Source organism: Hyla sarda, chromosome 5 (assembly GCF_029499605.1).
Source record: "Hyla sarda isolate aHylSar1 chromosome 5, aHylSar1.hap1, whole genome shotgun sequence".
NCBI lineage: Eukaryota > Metazoa > Chordata > Amphibia > Anura > Hylidae > Hyla > Hyla sarda.
The window spans coordinates 339,788,506-339,806,428 of NC_079193.1; the positions used below are offsets into that span (position 1 = coordinate 339,788,506).

The 17,923-nt window shown below is 42.5% G+C and overlaps 1 protein-coding gene across 6 annotated transcripts in view; it reads left to right on the top strand.

Moving 5' to 3' along the window:
- RIMS2 (regulating synaptic membrane exocytosis 2) overlaps window positions 1-17,923 on the top strand; it is a 680,796-nt gene that overhangs the window by 355,567 nt on the left and 307,306 nt on the right. For all 6 annotated transcript variants that reach the window (XM_056522548.1, XM_056522549.1, XM_056522550.1 and 3 more), the window contains 2 exons: window positions 8,014-8,133; window positions 15,484-15,583. In XM_056522548.1, the coding sequence (XP_056378523.1) occupies window positions 8,014-8,133; window positions 15,484-15,583 (220 nt within the window). The remainder of the gene's footprint in view (window positions 1-8,013; window positions 8,134-15,483; window positions 15,584-17,923) is intronic.

Sequence of the window (17,923 nt, forward strand, 5' to 3'; positions counted from 1 at the left end):
GCTGCGTCCCCCGTCCAGCGATCACAAACAGTGGACCCAAGATGATACACTACTGGTGCCAGAAGATGTGGCCGAATGGCGTATATATGTAACTCTAGCCTAAGATAGACAGAGCCTTCAGAGGTTCCTCCAATATTACATAAGAAACCTCTAGAGGTTTTCCAATGGGACAGCGCTTAAAGGGGTACTTCAGAGGGGGAAACTTTTTTTTTAATTCAATTGGTGCCAGAAAAATATACAGATTTGTCAATTATTTGTATATAAAATGTTAAGTCTTCCAGAGGAAGTTGTGTAGTTCTTTCCAGTCTGACCACTGTGCTCTCGGCTGACCCAATAGCAAATCCCTCTTACTCTGGACAGTTCCTGACACAGACAGAGGTGGCAGTTGAGAGCACTGTGGTCAGTCTGGAAAGAACTACACAACTTCCTCTGGAGCATATAGCAGGAAAGATTACGATATTTAAATAGAAGTGAATTACAAATCTGTATAACTTCTGGCTCCAGTTGATTTTAAAAATGTTGTTTCCTTTGGAGTACCCCTTTAATAATGTTATTCAGGATGAGAAAAACAGCTGATTTCCTCAAAAAACAGCACTACCCCTGTCTTCAGGTTGTGTGTGGTATTGCACCTCAGTTCCATTGAAGTAAATGGAGCCAAGTTGTAATACCACACTGAACCTGAGGAAGGTGCTGTGCTGTTTTTGGAAGAAATTAGCTTGTTTTTCTATTCCTGATTAACTCCTTCAAGGTCCTGTGTACATCTCATATCAGCTGATACAGATACAGTTAAAAAAGGTGTTCTGACATAGAACATAGGGTGGCTACAATGTACCATAAAGGGGTACCCCAGTGGAAAACTGTTTTTTTTAATCAACTGGTGCCACAAAGTTAAACAGATTTGTAAATTACTTCTATTAAAAAATCTTTATCCTTCCAGTACTTATTAGCTGCTGTATATTACAGAGAGAGTTTTTTTTGGGGGGGGGGGATTTCTTTTTTTTTTTCTGACCACAGTGCTCTCTGCTGACACCTCTGTCTGTACCAGGAACTGTTCAGAGCAGCATAGGTTTGCTATGGGGATTTTCTCCAGTTCTGGACAGTTCCTGATACAGACAGAGGTGTCAGCAGAGAGCACTGTGGACAGAAAAAAAAAAGAAATCCAAAAGGAAAATAACTTTCTGTGTAGTATATAGCAGCTAATAAGTTCTGGAAATATAAGTATTCTTTAATAGAAGTAATTTACAAATCTGTTTAACTTTCTGGAACTAGTTGATAAAAAAAATAATAATAATGTTTTCCACTGGAGTACCCCTTTAAGTACACGAGGCATATTCTACTGGTGACTATGTTTGATCTGATCTACATCGGTATATGTTTTATTTGCGGGACACCAAGGCGCAGTTTACGTGTCCAGCAAATAAAATATATATTAGCAAATTGCAGTATTGCAGACCTATTGTAGTTTGACACACTTATATATGTGTCCTGCAAAAAAACACATCTATGAGCATATAGCCGATTTATTGTAGTTTCCTATGCTTATGTGTCTTTTAAATAAAACATATATGAATATATAGCAGACCTATTGTAGTTTACCACACATAAAGGGGTTATCCAGGGAATTTATATATATATATATATATATATATATATATATATATATCAGCTGGCTCCAGAAAGTTAAACAGATTTGTAAATTACTTCTATAAAAAAATCTTAATCCTTTCAGTACTTATGAGCTTCTGAAGTTAAGGTTGTTCTTTTCTGTCTAAGTGCTCTCTAATGACACCTGTCTCGGGAACCACCCAATTTAGAAGCAAATCCCCATAGCAAACCTCTTCTAAACTGGGCGGTTCCCGAGACACGTGTCATCAGATAGCAGTTAGACAGAAAAGAACAACCTTAACTTCAGAAGCTCATAAGTACTGAAAGGATTAAGATTTTTTAATAGAAGTAATTTACAAATCTGTTTAGCTTTCTGGAGCCAGCTGATATATGTTTCATTTGCAGGACATAAATGAGCATAAAGCAGACCTAATGTCACGTGAATGGAGTCTTAAGTTAGCACATTTATTTCAAAGAAGTTTGGCATCAGTGTTTTCCAACCAGTGTACCTGCAGCCGAGCATACTGGGAGTTGTAGATTTGCAACAGCTGGAGGCACACTGGTTGGGAAACACTGGTCTACATATTCAGCAGCACTTTAGAGGAGCACAGAACCTTCCAACACTTAATATATGGAAATGAAAGATTAGGCGCTAGAAAGTCCCATTTAGGAGTCATTTAGTGGAATAATGTGAAGCTTTTCGATGGTAACAATTACTCCCACTCTCCACAGCGTACCAGGTTATTTCTTGGCTATTTTAAAACGTAGATAGGTCATGAGGCATTTAAAGAGGACATGTTCTAAAACAAGGTTGAACGTCTAAGACTCCATCTACGTCTTCAGTAACTAACATGGAGCTGTTGCAGAGCTACAACTCCCATCACTGTGCCTGTCGGGGCATGTTGGGAGTTGTTGTTTTGCAACAGCTGGAGAGCCGCAGGCTGGGGAACAGTATTGTGTATTATTGGATCTCGTATTATCTTATATGATGACCACATTCACATTAGTGTTGGGCGCGAATATTCGCATTTCAAATTTTTATGCCGAATATTGCAAATTCGCGAATATTGCGAATATATTTGCTATATATTCGAAATTGCAAATATTCACTTTTTCCCGCATAAACGCATATGTGAATATTTGCATATTCCTTCTTTTCACTTGTGGGCCAATTAGAATGATGCAAATACACCCGTCAGAGGATATTAATTAACAACATCCCTAGCAACCAATAGTAAAGTTGCCCACCCCCTCACTGTTTTCTTCCTCGAATATGCAAATATGCACATATGCAAATATAACGAATACGTGAAATTTGCGAATATAAGACGAATATTCGTCTATATATTAGCAAAATATCGCTAATTCGAATATGGACAATACCGCTCATCACTAATCCACAGTTCCATATAGCAATGTTTTCCAACCAGTGTGCCTTCAGCTGTTGCAAAACAACAACTCCCAGCTTGCTGGGAGTTGTAGATTTGCAACAGCTGGAGGCGCATTGCTTGGGAAACACTGACATTTATATACATCAGTGTTTCCCAACCAGAGTGCCTCCAGCTGTTGCAAATCAACAACTCCCAGTATGCTGGGAGTTGTAGATTTGCAACAGCTGGAGGCGCATTGCTTGGAAAACATTGCCATTTATATACATCAGTGTTTCCCAACCAGAGTGCCTCCAGCTGTTGCAAATCAACAACTCCCAGCATGCTGAGGGTTGTAGATTTGCAACAGCTGGAGGTGCATTGCTTGGAAAACACTGACATTTATATACATCAGTGTTTCCCAACCAGAGTGCCTCCAGCTGTTGCAAATCAACAACTCCCAGCATGCTGGGAGTTGTAGATTTGCAACAGCGGGAGGCGCATTGCTTGGAAAACACTGACATTTATATACATCAGTGTTTCCCAACCAGAGTGCCTCCAGCTGTTGCAAATCAACAACTCCCAGCATGCTGGCAGTTGTAGATTTGCAACAGCTGGAGGCGCATTGCTTGGGAAACACTGACATTTATATACATCAGTGTTTCCCAACCAGAGTGCCTCCAGCTGTTGCAAATCAACAACTCCCAGCATGCTGGGAGTTGTAGATTTGCAACAGCTGGAGGCGCATTGCTTGGGAAACACTGACATTTATATACATCAGTGTTTCCCAACCAGAGTGCCTCCAGCTGTTGCAAATCAACAACTCCCAGCATGCTGAGGGTTGTAGATTTGCAACAGCTGGAGGTGCATTGCTTGGAAAACACTGACATTTATATACATCAGTGTTTCCCAACCAGAGTGCCTCCAGCTGTTGCAAATCAACAACTCCCAGCATGCTGGGAGTTGTAGATTTGCAACAGCTGGAGGCGCATTGCTTGGGAAACACTGACATTTATATACATCAGTGTTTCCCAACCAGAGTGCCTCCAGCTGTTGCAAATCAGCAACTCCCAGCATGCTGGGAGTTGTAGATTTGCAACAGCTGGAGGCGCATTGGTTGGGAAACATTGCCATTTATATACATCAGTGTTTCCCAACCAGGGTGCCTCCAGCTGTTGCAAAACAACAACTCCCAGCTTGCTGGGAGTTGTAGATTTGCAACAGCTGGAGGCGCATTGCTTGGGAAACACTGACATTTATATACATCAGTGTTTCCCAACCAGAGTGCCTCCAGCTGTTGCAAAACAACAACTCCCAGCTTGCTGGGAGTTGTAGATTTGCAACAGCTGGAGGCGCATTGCTTGGGAAACACTGACATTTATATACATCAGTGTTTCCCAACCAGAGTGCCTCCAGCTGTTGCAAATCAACAACTCCCAGCATGCTGAGGGTTGTAGATTTGCAACAGCTGGAGGTGCATTGCTTGGAAAACACTGACATTTATATACATCAGTGTTTCCCAACCAGAGTGCCTCCAGCTGTTGCAAATCAACAACTCCCAGCATGCTGGGAGTTGTAGATTTGCAACAGCGGGAGGCGCATTGCTTGGAAAACACTGACATTTATATACATCAGTGTTTCCCAACCAGAGTGCCTCCAGCTGTTGCAAATCAACAACTCCCAGCATGCTGGCAGTTGTAGATTTGCAACAGCTGGAGGCGCATTGCTTGGGAAACACTGACATTTATATACATCAGTGTTTCCCAACCAGAGTGCCTCCAGCTGTTGCAAATCAACAACTCCCAGCATGCTGGGAGTTGTAGATTTGCAACAGCTGGAGGTGCATTGGTTGGGAAACATTGCCATTTATATACATCAGTGTTTCCCAACGAGAGTGCCTCCAGCTGTTGCAAAACTACAACTCCCAGCATGCCCGGACAGCCGAACACTGATGTATATGGAGGCACCCTGGTTGGGAAACACTGATATCCATGTTTCATTATAGTCTCCTATACAGTATACAAAGCCTAGAACCCTGTATTGTCTCAGATCCGGGTTGTCCTAATACACTGGTAACAATGGTTCTCTTTCCCGTATTGTAGCTGTTGCATACGTTGTCTCCTTTATGTCAAGTTCACTGACCTCCACTGAGATTCCGATATCTTGAATATAAATAAAGTTTTTACTGTTCAGACACTGATCAAGTTCTAAGAAAATATTCCAAACCCCCCCGATCAAATCCATATATTTTGTGTAATCGTTGCTCGATTCTGCTTTTATGTGTAATCCTTTTTACGTTTTCTACAAATGATCTCGAGAGTCAATTAAAGAAGAGACTGCCTTGATGTATCCCGATTGTCCACCTATAAAATCTGCAGTACAGGGCATGTATTTGTATGGTGACAATGCACATGTAGCAGAGCTCAATTTTGTTCTTTAAAAGAAAAAAGAAAATCAGCCTGTTCGCCAACACTAAGCCCAATGCACTGGGTTATAGTGTGGGTGAACAGGAGTCCATTGAGGGGTCACTTACTTAAAGGGGTACTCCACTAGAAAACATTTTTTTATTTTATTTTATTTTTTTTATTTTTTATTTTTTTTGATCAACTGGTGCCAGAAAGTTAAGCAGATTTGTAATTTACTTCTATTAAAAAAAATCTTAATCCTTCCAGTACTTATCAGCTGCTGTAAGACCCACAGGAAGTTCTTTTATTTTTGAATTTCCTTTCTGCCTGACCACAGTGCTCTCTGCTGACACCTCTGTCCATTTTAGGAACTGTCCAGTGTAGGAGCAAACCCTCATAGAAAACCTATCCTGCTCTTGACAGTTCCTGATACGGACAGAGGTGTCAGCAGAGAGCACTGTGGTCAGACTGAAAGAAAATGAAAAAAGAAAACAACTTCTTCTAAAGTATACAGCAGCTGATATGTACTGGAAGGATAATTTTTTTAAAAAATAGAAGTAATTTACAAATCTGTTTAAAGGGGTACTCCGCCCCTAGACATCTTATCCCCTAACCAAAGGATAGGGGATAAGATGTCAGATCGCCACGGTCCCGCTGCTGGGGATCCCGGGGATCGCCGCTGAGGCACCCCGCTATCATTACTGCGCAGAGCGAGATCGCTCTGCACGGAATGACGGGGAATACAGGGGCCGGAGCATCGTTACGTCACGGCTCCACCCCTCGTGACGTTACGGCCCGCCCCCCCGTCAATACAAGTCTATGGAAAGGGGGCGTGGCGGTCGTCACGCCCCCTGCCATAGACTTGCATTAAGGGGACGGGCCGTGATGTCATGAGGGGCGGAGCCATGACGTCACGCTGCTCCGGCCGCTGTATTGCCCGTCATTACGTGCAGAGCGAACTCGCTCTGTGCAGTAATGATGGCGGGGGGACCGCGGCGATCTAACATCTTATCCCCTATCCTTTGGATAGGGGATAAGATGCCAGGGGCGGAGTACCCCTTTAACTTTCTGGCACCAGTTGATTTAAAAAAAAAAAAAAAATGTTTTCCAGTGGAGTACCCCTTTAAATATGTCCAGTAGGTTCTGAGATATGTCCCCCAGAAGATTCTTCTAAATTCAGTGAATTGCGCTCTAAGGGCCGGGCCCAGCTACCTTTACATATTCATGGTCTGTGACTCCACGTCCTAGTAACGTGGAGTCACTGGTCACGTGATCGCCCTGCTTTTTACAGCACTCACATGACCTGCAACTCCATGTAATAGGTCAGTTACCCTACAAATTCCAGATATTCCACGGGCATTTCCGAAAGATGGAACATGTTAATTTTTTCAGGGGAGTCCAGAATTTGAATTTCCTTATGGTAAAACAGTGGGCGGCTGCTGCTTGGAAATTCTCTAGTGTGCATGGGCCCTTACGCTTTAAGCATAAGAGCCCAGGCTCCAACCTGGATTAAGACCTTGCTAGCCGGCACATCTTGTGGAATAGGGGCCAGGGAACCCAGGATCTACATAAAGTACTTTGGGGGAGATTTATCAAAATCTGTCCAGAGGAAAAGTTGCTGAGTTGCCCATAGTAACCAATCAGATCGCTTCTTTCATTTTGTAGAGGCCTTGTTAAAAATGAAAGAAGCGATCTGATTGGTTGCTATGGGAAACTCAGCAACTTTTCCTCTGGACAGATTTTGATAAATCTCCCCCTTTATGTGTAAAGTTACAAAAGAACATACATTTTTCACAGAAATTTTTCACAGAAATTTTTCACAGAAATTTTACACACACACACACACACACACATATATATATGTATATATATATATATATATATATATATATATAAGAAAAAATACAACACCACTATAGCAAAAATGATATATAGGTGAAAGGTGCAGGCCACTGAAAAGTATCAAGTCTGTCAATTCTTCCACATCCATAAAATGGAGGCCAGTGCAGCACTCCATAGCGTGAAAAAATGAAAATTTATTCCATCAAAAAATGTGAAAAAAAGCATTGACATTTTGATTCTCTCCAGGTTTGAGAAAGATCCTAGAGAGGATCGAAACGTTGCTGCTTTTTTCAAATTTTTGGATGGAATAAATTAACATTTTTTTCACGTGCTGCACTGGTCTCTATTTATATATATATTTATATTCAAAGTTGGACATACCGTAACCTTTAATTTAAATATAAACAAAGCAAACTAAATTTTAATCCCAGTCTTTAAATATTCCACAATTTTTGCCTTTTATGGAAGATCCAAATATTTTTACACAATCAAAAATTCAGACAGAATAAAAATGTAATTCAAGCATTTGTCCCTGTGAGCAGTGTTTGTGATTCTTGGCATCCTCTTTAAGTGACTCTCAATATTGGTAATATTCTGCTTCCTTTAGAGGCGGCCTGTACACTCTACAGCTTACCAGCTGCCGTTGAACTACAAATCCCAGACAACATTATCTGAAAAAAAAAATAAAAAAAAATAAAACTTTTCTCTAACAACATCTGGAAAGCTAAGAGATACTTTTGCTGTCATCTTTGAAAATAATGTCTATGTCTAATATTTTTTTTGTTGCCTATCAGCACCCGGTGACCTGGCAAGCGTCCAAAGATGGCGACCGATTAATTGGCCGCGTCTTGTTAAACAAGAGGTTAAAAGATGGGAGCGTCCCCCGAGATTCTGGTGCAATGCTCGGTCTGAAGGTAAGAGCCATGTGTGACAACCACTGAACATATGATGGTAAAGCATATAGCTTTCGGTAATGTCCGACATTGTATGTCCTGGTGACTCTGCTGAACAATGGGCCAGTGATGGGGATTAGTGAAGGTATCTAGTAGCCGAGTATAATACACCTACCGTATATACTCGAGTATAAGCCGACCCGAATATAAGCCGAGGCCCCTAATTTCACCCCAAAAAAACAGGAAAAGTTATTGACTCGACTATAAGCCTAGGGTGGGAAATACATCATCCCCCCATGTAATCATCCAGACCCCCGTCATCACCCCCCCCTTCATCATCACTGCCTGTCAATCCCTCATCAGTGGTCTTCAACCTGCGGACCTCCAGATGTTGCAAAACTACAACTCCCAGCATGCCGGGAGTTGTAGTTTTGAAATCTCCAGCACCCCCCCCCCCTTTGTTTTGTACTCACCTCCCCTCGGCGGGAAGTTAGGGTGAGCTGGTCCGGGCCATCTATGCTGCAGGGACCGTCCGGTGGGGATGGTTAGTTGTTCCGGGCTGTCCATTTTCACCGGGGGGCCCTCTTCTCCGCGCTTCGGGCCTGCCCCGGACTAGTGACATTGCCTTGACGACGACGCACAGGGACGTTAATGCGCAACGTCCCTGTGCGTCATCGTCAAGGCAACGTCACTAGTCCGGGGTCGGGCCTGGAGCAGAGAAGAGGGACGGTCCCTGCAGCATAGATAGATGGCCCGGACCAGCTCACCCTAACTTCCCGCCGAGGGGAGGTGAGTACAAAACAAAAGGGAGGGGGGGTACTGGATGATGACGAAGGCCGCAGTGGTCTTCAACCTGCGGACCTCCAGAGGTTTCATGCTGGGAGTTGTAGTTTTGAAACCTCTGGAGGTCCGCAGGTTGAAGACCACTGAGAAGGGATTGACAGGAGGAGAGTTCACTCTAGTATAAGCCGACGGGGCGTTTTCAGCACGAAAAATCGTGCTGAAAAACTCGGCTTATACTCGAGTATATACGGTATAATGTTATTAGGATAACATTAATGTAATATAATGTATCCAAGTGCCCCATATGAAACAATCACATTGCATCTATTATTTTCAAAGGGCCCTGAAAATTGTGAATCTGATTGGTTGTTATAAGCAACTACATCAATTTACCTTTACACCAGATTTAATACACTTGCCTCAATGTTTTAAATTTTGAACAATCTGGTGCTTAAAGAGAACCTGTCGCCATTAAAATGCTAACTAAACTATTGGCATCATGTTAAAGAGCAGTATAAGTCGAGCAGATTGATATCTTTATGGGATTTGGCACAACTTGTCAGTTATTGATTAAAATCTCTGATCTTTCCATGCTTAGGAGTCTAGTGGGCGGTCCTATCATTGAGTGACACTGTACACCGGACTCCTAAGAATAAAAAGAGCTGGGATGTTAATCAGTAAATTATACTAAGGGGCCCTTTTACATGATTCGATAGGCTGCACAGAATAAATTCATAAATAATTAAAGAGTACCTGTCATCAAACTAAACTTTTAATATATTGTTCCTTATGTAATTATAAGACACTTTGCTATTTACTTGCTGTTAAAATTCTCAACCTTTAATGTGATTGTAAAAACGGCCACTAGGTGGCTCTGTTCTGTTCCCTGCCGCAAGTCAAACAGTTAGTTTGGTCTCCGCCCGGACTTCCAGAAGTCCAAACTCAGGAAGTGCGTGCGGGGCATGGCTTCAGTGACGTTGCGTCTGGTGGGGAACGCCCACTTTCTCCTTCTGGGAGTTCACACAATTTGAGCAGAGGGAACGGTAGGATACACAGATTTTTAAAGCTCGGATTTTTTTTTAGGGCAGGAGGGGTGTTGGGAGTAGTTAGGGAATATAATCTGAGTTTGTTTCGAAAATATGGTTTGATGACAGGTACTCTTTAATAAATTGCCCCCTACTTAATGGTGCCGCCCTAGGTAACTGCCTACCCTACCTAGCCCTTATCTTGACCCTAGTATCATATAACCTACTGTACATACAGTATATACTATTAATAGGTTCAGTTCTTTATCACTTTCCTAATATGACACATTGGCTGCTTTTCAGATGAACAGCTTAATTTCCTATAAAATACTATGGATTATCGAAGCGCAGTTCATTCTGAGCTGCAATAATCGGCTTTATACAGTTTGGTAGAATATTTAATTGAAAAATAAAATTATGTTTAATTGAGACATGATGTTATTTAGACAAAGCAAGGTCAGCAGAAAGAGTCAATCTTCAGCTCGGGGCTCAAAGCAACATAATGAGCCTGGTCTGAGATTGTCTTTAAGATTCCCTGAGCTCAAGAAAATATTTTGTTAATTTTCCCCAAGGTTCTGGATAGGAAGTTACATTTTTGACATTTTGTTGTGCGACTAAAGAGAAAATTTAGGAAGCCGGCCGGCTACTGTGTCTGCTATCATTGTTTTACCCTGTTTAGCTGAGGCACCTGGCAGAGCCGTGAGCTGGAGAATGTACGGAGACACACGAAGGCCCGGCGGCACCCTGCTACGGAGCTCTAGGCTCTCTGTGTGCTGCCATATGGTGTTCCATGCAGTGCTTTGCGGGAAAAATTTCTCCATAATACACATTTAATTCAATTAAAAACTGAATAAAAGGGAGAAGGGATGAGAAAAGCTACAGAAAGATGTGCTGAACCGGAATCTAGTGGATCGGTCGTCAATGTATTTTGTCTTGTAAAAGTTGTTCCGTCTTCCATGTGTTCTCATTTGCCTGTAAAATCTGGAATAAGACTTTGGACTGTCTCATTCCATTCTTCTCTAGGGAATTAAAGGGGTATTCCGGGCAAAAACATTTTATCCCCTATCCAAAGGTTAGGGGATAAGATCTCTGATCGCGGGGGGGCCCGCTGCTGAGACCCCCCGCGATCTCCCTGCAGCACCCGCATTCTATACGGGTGCTGAATCTCCAGTTTCGGAAACCTCCGGGTTTCCGGGACTGGGGACATAACGCCACGCCCCCTCCATTCATGTCTATGGGAGGGGGCGTGACTGCCGCCACGCCTCCTCCCATAGACATGAATGGAGGGGGCGTGGCGTAACGTCACGTCCCCAGTCCCGAAAACCCGGAGGATTCCGAAACTGGAGATTCAGCACCCGCATTGAATGCGGGTGCTGCAGGGAGATCGCTGGGGGGGTCTCAGCAATGGGCCCCCCCCGCGATTAGATATCTTATCCCCTATCCTTTGAATAGGGGATAAAATGTTTTTGCCCGGAATACCCCTTTAAGACACGTGGGAAAAATAACTTTTACAAGACAAAATGAATTGGCAGCCGATCCACTAGATTCGGGTGTAGATAATAGGAAGATACGATAGATTTGTATACGGGGCTTTATTTTTATTTGGGAAAATTCATTATTTCTGTCAAAGTAAAGGAGATAAAGTGTTTTGCACTAAATTTATATTATCTTTCATTAACATTCCGGAAATAAAGTTTACATCAATAAAATCCCCACCTATTCTAGTTAATAACGTAAAGGGGTTATCCAGGAATAGAAAAACAGAGCTACTTTCTTTTAAATCCAGCTCCCCGTCTGTCTCCAGGTTGTGTGCTGTTTTACAACTTGGCTCCATTCACTTCAATGGAACTGAGCTGCAGAACAACAACCAACCTGGAGACAGACGGGGAGCTGGATTTAAAAGAAATTAGCTCTGTTTTTCTTTTCCTGGATAACCCCTATAACAAAGACACTTTCCAGCAAGCAAGATTAAATTTTGCAGATTTTGCCCCTAAAATTGTGCACTTCATTATTTGAGATAAAAGCATAAACTGCCTTTATAAATGTTGGGCCAGTGCGTTTGACTTTGATGGATTGGAATCGCTTTCTTAGGGAATATATTCACACGTAGCAGATTTGTTGCAGAAATGTTTGCAATTGTTCCACTTAGAATGGAGGTTGCAGAAATCCATGCACAGAAAGCCAAAAGCACTGTATTAAAGGGGTATTCCAGGCCAAAACTTTTTTTTATATATCAACTGGCTCCGGAAAGTTGAACAGATTTGTAAATGACTTCTATTAAAAAATCTTAATCCTTCCAATAGTTATTAGCTTCTGAAGTTGAGTTGTTAGGCTTCAGACTTCCCCCATTCCACTGATCACCTAAATATTTTGGGATAGACTTGGGCTTCTGTTTAGGATTCTTATTTTTTCTTGGCCACAGTGGAGAGCAACTACAAAGAGTAAGACCTGTCCAACAATACAACGACAACCCATTATTTGTATTGTACACTGGGGGAGATTTATCAAAACCCGTCCAGAGGAAAAGTTACTGAGTTGCCCATAGCAACCAATCGGATCGCTTCTTTCACTTTTGAAAAGGCCTCTGAAAAATTAAAGAAGCAATCCGATTGGTTGCTATGGGCAACTCAGCAACTTTTCAGCACTTTGTGATTTTTCATATTTACAAGACACCCTCCTGACATTTAAAGGGGTATTCCAGGAAAACCCTTTTTTGTATATATATATATATATATATATATATATATATATATATAATATATATATCAACTGGCTCCAGAAAGTTAAACAGATTTATAAAAAAAATCTTAATCCTTTCAATAATTATCAGCTGCTGAAGTTGAGTTGTTGTTTTCTGTCTGGCAACAGTGCTCTCTGCTGACATCTCTGCTTGTCTCGGAAGCTGCACAGAGTAGAAGAGGTTTTCTATGGGGATTTGCTTCTAAACTGGGTGGTTCCCGAGACACGTGTCCTCAGAGAGCACTCAGACAGAAAAGAACAACTCAACTTCAGCAGCAAGTACTGAAAGGATTAAGATTTTTTTAAATGGAAGTAATTTACAAATCTGTTTAACTTTCTGGAGCCTGTTGATATATATATATATAAGTTTTTTCCTGGATAACCCCTTTAAGGAACGTTCAAAGCAGAGTACCACTTTAAGGTTTCGGTAAGACTCATAGTAGAAGCATATGCAGTAGTTGATTCACTTGGATAAAGTTTATTTCATCTAAGCATTTGTCGAGAAGATTCTAGTGCCATATCCTCTACCGAGACCATTCGATTCTTCACCGGTTGCCGGTCTATGCATCCTACTCGCTGTCCATCACTTCTCGCCTGTGTAAATAACAGTCATTGAGATGAAGTTCACTTTGAGAAAATCTGAAATGTTCCTCTCCGCATTCCCAGTGTGCTGCACCTCCACATTTGGCTGGTAGACTTGTTTTACGATTCCAGGGGCTTCTCTTCACTCTGAATTTCTTTAGCGCAAAATACATGTTCGTGTCCTCAGTCCTGAGCGGCACAAATGAATGTGTCAGTCTTCTCGGGAATAATTTAACACCTAGAAACGTAGCATTTGAAGACATAAAAGCTTTGCTTGGCACATGCAATCTGCCAATTTTTCTCTTTGTAGCAGAACCGCAGACCTTCTGCTATTTGATCTTTGCTTCTATTCATAATAGCCTCCTGCATCTCCCCAGGATTTCGAGTTCTTTTATTGTCTATGCTTCCATATCGTGTGCGGAGAGGGTATTTTTATGAATAACAGCCCTGGTCTAAAAGTAGAACATCCCCAAGTGTCCCAGAGCCTCCAGCACTGCGGCTTCAGATCATGACCTCCTGTTCTAAATATGTTTCCCTCTGAAATCTGTTCACTTCTTTAATCATTGAATCCCATTATATGCTGATAAACAAGCCTTTATGTAAAGCTCAAAGCCTCATCTACCTATACATCTATACATCTCATTCCGTCTTAAGATAGGTTCCTCGTTTTCCTCCAGAAGCTTAGAAGATTCTTCTTATTGGCAATTTTTGATTTAACAAACCCCCTACCTGTCCAACCCCCGGTATGAGATTGTCTATGGAAGAGTCTATATCCATACAATGGTTGTTAGATATTCCAAAAGGAGCATAATAGAAGCATCGACTAAGCTTATTACAAAGTCATAAGGTCTAAATATAGCAGAGTCCTTAGTCTTTGAGGTCAATCGCAAAAGTACAGAAAACTACCAGCTTCAAGATTCTACTCCGGAACCCCAACAGATATAGGTCAGAAGTATCACCTCTATTCCCGGAAACAAGGAAATAAGCGTTCCATATAGAGATGAGCGAACTTACAGTAAATTCGATTCGCCACGAACTTCTCGGCTCGGCAGTTGATGACTTTTCCTGCATAAATTAGTTCAGCTTTCCGGTGCTCCGGTGGGCTGGAAAAGGTGGATACAGTCCTAGGAGACTCTTTCCTAGGACTGTATCCACCTTTTCCAGCCCAACGGAGCACCGGAAAGCTGAACTAATTTATGCAGGAAAAGTCAGCAACCGCCGAGCTGAGAAGTTCGTGACGAATCGAATCTACTGTAAGTTCGCTCATCTCTAGTTCCATAGAATAATATTGTTGGACCCAGGGAGCTGATGAATTGTATAAATGAACTGCTCACCCTGGGTGGTTGTGTAGGCACATACACAACAATGGGAATAGGTATGAAATAGATCGTCTGCTGCCCTCCGGAGCATAAACGGTAGTGGATGCTCGGCTTCAAAGGGATCCGGCTCACGGTGCTGATCGACCAGACAGGTAGGTAAACTTAAAAGAGGATTTATTGACCAGAATGCAACGCGTTTCGCTGCGCATGCGCAGCGAAACGCGTTGCATTCTGGTCAATAAATCCTCTTTTAAGTTTACCTACCTGTCTGGTCAGTCAGCACCGTGAGCCGGATCCCTTTGAAGCCGAGCATCCACTACCGTTTATGTTTCGGAGGGCAGCAGAGCATCTACTACCTCTATTCCCAGACATTGATCTCAAGTCAACTGGATCACCTGAATATAATCTATGTTGGGGAAGAAATGAAAGGATGATATCTACTCCCCCAAGGATGAGCATACTTCTTCAGGATCAAATATAGAAAGTCAAACTGGCACCACTATAAGTATGGACACTGACACCAATACCAATGGAGTCGAAAAGGATACAATTGGTGGGTCTACAGGTGTAGCTATTTCCAGCGGTGGTGCTAAGATGAATGATATGCAATATAAAAAAGAAAAGGAAATCCTGCACTCACCGCTTAGGTACAAGACGTCCGGCTCCTCTGTCAGTCTGGCAAACATACTTAGCGTGGGGCGCTCAGAGGCGCTCCAAGGAGGCCGGAAGAAGCACATAATCTCTGTGCGTGAAACCGCCGGCAATCGCCTCTGAGCGCCCCACGCTAAGTATGTTTGCCAGACTGACAGAAGAGCCGGACGTCTTGTACCTAAGCGGTGAGTGCAGGATTTCCTTTTCTTTTTTATACTTCTTCAGGATATTGCATTTATGGTAACATATTCTTTTGTATTTCTCCACTATAGGTTGTAGGAGGCAAAATGTCAGAGTCTGGTCACCTCTGCGCTTATATCACCAAAGTGAAGAAAGGAAGCCTGGCGGACACTGTTGGAAGATTACGACCAGGTATTCCTTCCTTGTAAACCTTGTCCTGTCTTTAGCATAGGGGGTTGTATTGTTTTTTTTTAGTAGTCCTACATTTACTGCAGCAAGCCCATAATAGATCAGATATAGTCTACCGCATTTATAAGTTTCAAGAAAAAGTATATGTTCGGGAAATAAATAAAACCTAATCTGTAGTAGACTATGTCCGATCTGTTCAACTAGATGGGCCGCCATGGGTATGCCATGGTATATATTGATATCCCAACGTATACCTGAGTGGTAGCTCTCAGGGGTTGTACCCAATCAGTTCTTCCTGGTTTAGGTTGAAGCGGGTGATGAAATCACAGCCAAATTAAGAAGAAGCAGTGCCCCAATTGGATTCCTTGCATGTAGGGTTTCCCGTACCTGCAGTGTATTGCCTGCTTTCTGGTTCACCCTCCCGGATGTTGTACCTCCCGCCTATTCAGTCGGGAATGAAATCGGCCTCCACTTTCTCCATATCCTCCTATAGTCTCTGCTGCCATTTGCTTTGCCAGTATTGATGCTGTTAGCGGGGGGGGACATGTAATTAGAAAATTGAATCCCCCCTTTCTCGAAATGGGATGTGTAGAGAACCTGAGCTATGTGTGATCCCCGGGTTTGGGAATGTAATTTGAGAATGCAGAGTATGCAATGTTTTGTCCCTTTGTCAGGATATATCCTCATGACCTTCTCCTGCTGCAGCTTCATCTAATACAGTCATTCTCAACCTTTTTCGCGACTGTACCCCCAAAGGGTGAAAGTATGTCCGTGGGTACCCCTCACGTGTAAGATCGTTCTCGAGGGGTACCGGCAGGCTAAATAAGTCATAAAAGTACTTAGTTTCATAATGGCATGTGCTTACCTTTCTAATGTGATACTTAATCCCCTTGTGTCATTATTCCCCACTCACTCTGATCCCCTTTTACCATTATGCCCCCCACCTCCATCTTAATCTTAATCCCCTTGTGCCATTATTACTCCCTCTGATCCCCTGGGCCAATTTATGAGATACTTACAATAACACCCTCCCATACTGCGGTGTTACACTTAGTTTAACACCGCCGGTAGTCTAGCCTGTTCGTCGGTAGTCGGAGGGCCGCACTGACGGGTGACGTCCTTCTGTACTGGCACCTCCGCACAACATCAGGGACGTCACACGTCAGGCCCGGCAACCACTGCAGCTCACATAAAGCGGCCACGGTATATAGTGAGCTGCCGTGGCGACTGCGGTGTCCAATCCCTGCTCTGCGCTGACAGATACTGGCCAATGCATGGCCGGTATGTGTCAGCAAATTGCCGTACCACCGCATAACCCTTGGCATACCCCTAGGGGTACGTGTACGCCTGGTTGAGAACCCCTGATCTAACAGGTGTCTAAGACTATTGCTCTCTCCATTGGGTTGGCATAGTCTTAGAATGTAGCATGCCCATGTCTTAAAGGGGTATTCCCCTTGAAAACATTTTTTTTTATTATAAATTAACTGGTGCCAGAAAGTTAAACAAATCTTAATCCTTCCAGTACTTATTAGCTGCTGTATGCTCCACAGGAAGTTCATTTTTTTTCCAATTTCCTTTCTGTCTGACCACCGTGCTCTCTGCTGACACCTCTGTCCATGTCAGGAACTGTCCAGAGCAGGAGAGGTTTATTATGGTGATTTTCTCCTTCTCTGGACAGTTCCTAAAATGGACAGAGGTGTCAGCAGAGAGCACTGGGGTCAGACAGAAAGGAAATTCAAAAAGAAAAGAACTTCCTTTGGAGCATACGGCAGCTGAAAAGTACTGGAAGGATTAAGATTTTTTTTTTTTTTATAGAAGTAATTTCCAAATCTGTTTTACTTTCTGGCACCGGTTGATTAAAAAAAAAAAAATAAGAGTACCCCTTTAATGTTTGCAGTAGGACACAGTTCTGTCCTATGTGGGGGGTCAGGTCACTGAAGAGCCATTCACGTCATCATTACCCTCTCAAGAGATGCACAATGTTCAGAGTTGAGGGTTAAAATGTGCATTTGTCAGTCTGAATAAATCACTTTATGGCTCCTTACTGCAGTCATGTCATTTTCTAACACTGAGCAGTTTGGATCTGCGGGAATGATTTATGTTGCTAATTTCCTTTACAATCCTTACTGTAAGGTGTAGCCGAGCTTATCTGAGACATCCTAGCACGGAGGCTTGTGAAGTCGTAATTCGCTGTATCTGTGGATGTTTCAATAAACCCGCAATGATTTCATTTGTATTTTTAGCAAAATAGTTAATGAACAGGTGAAACATGAAGAAGGTCGGCTTTTTTCTGTTTTACCATTAGGGTGTGTTCTCATCTTCAGGTTTTTTGATGCAGTTTTT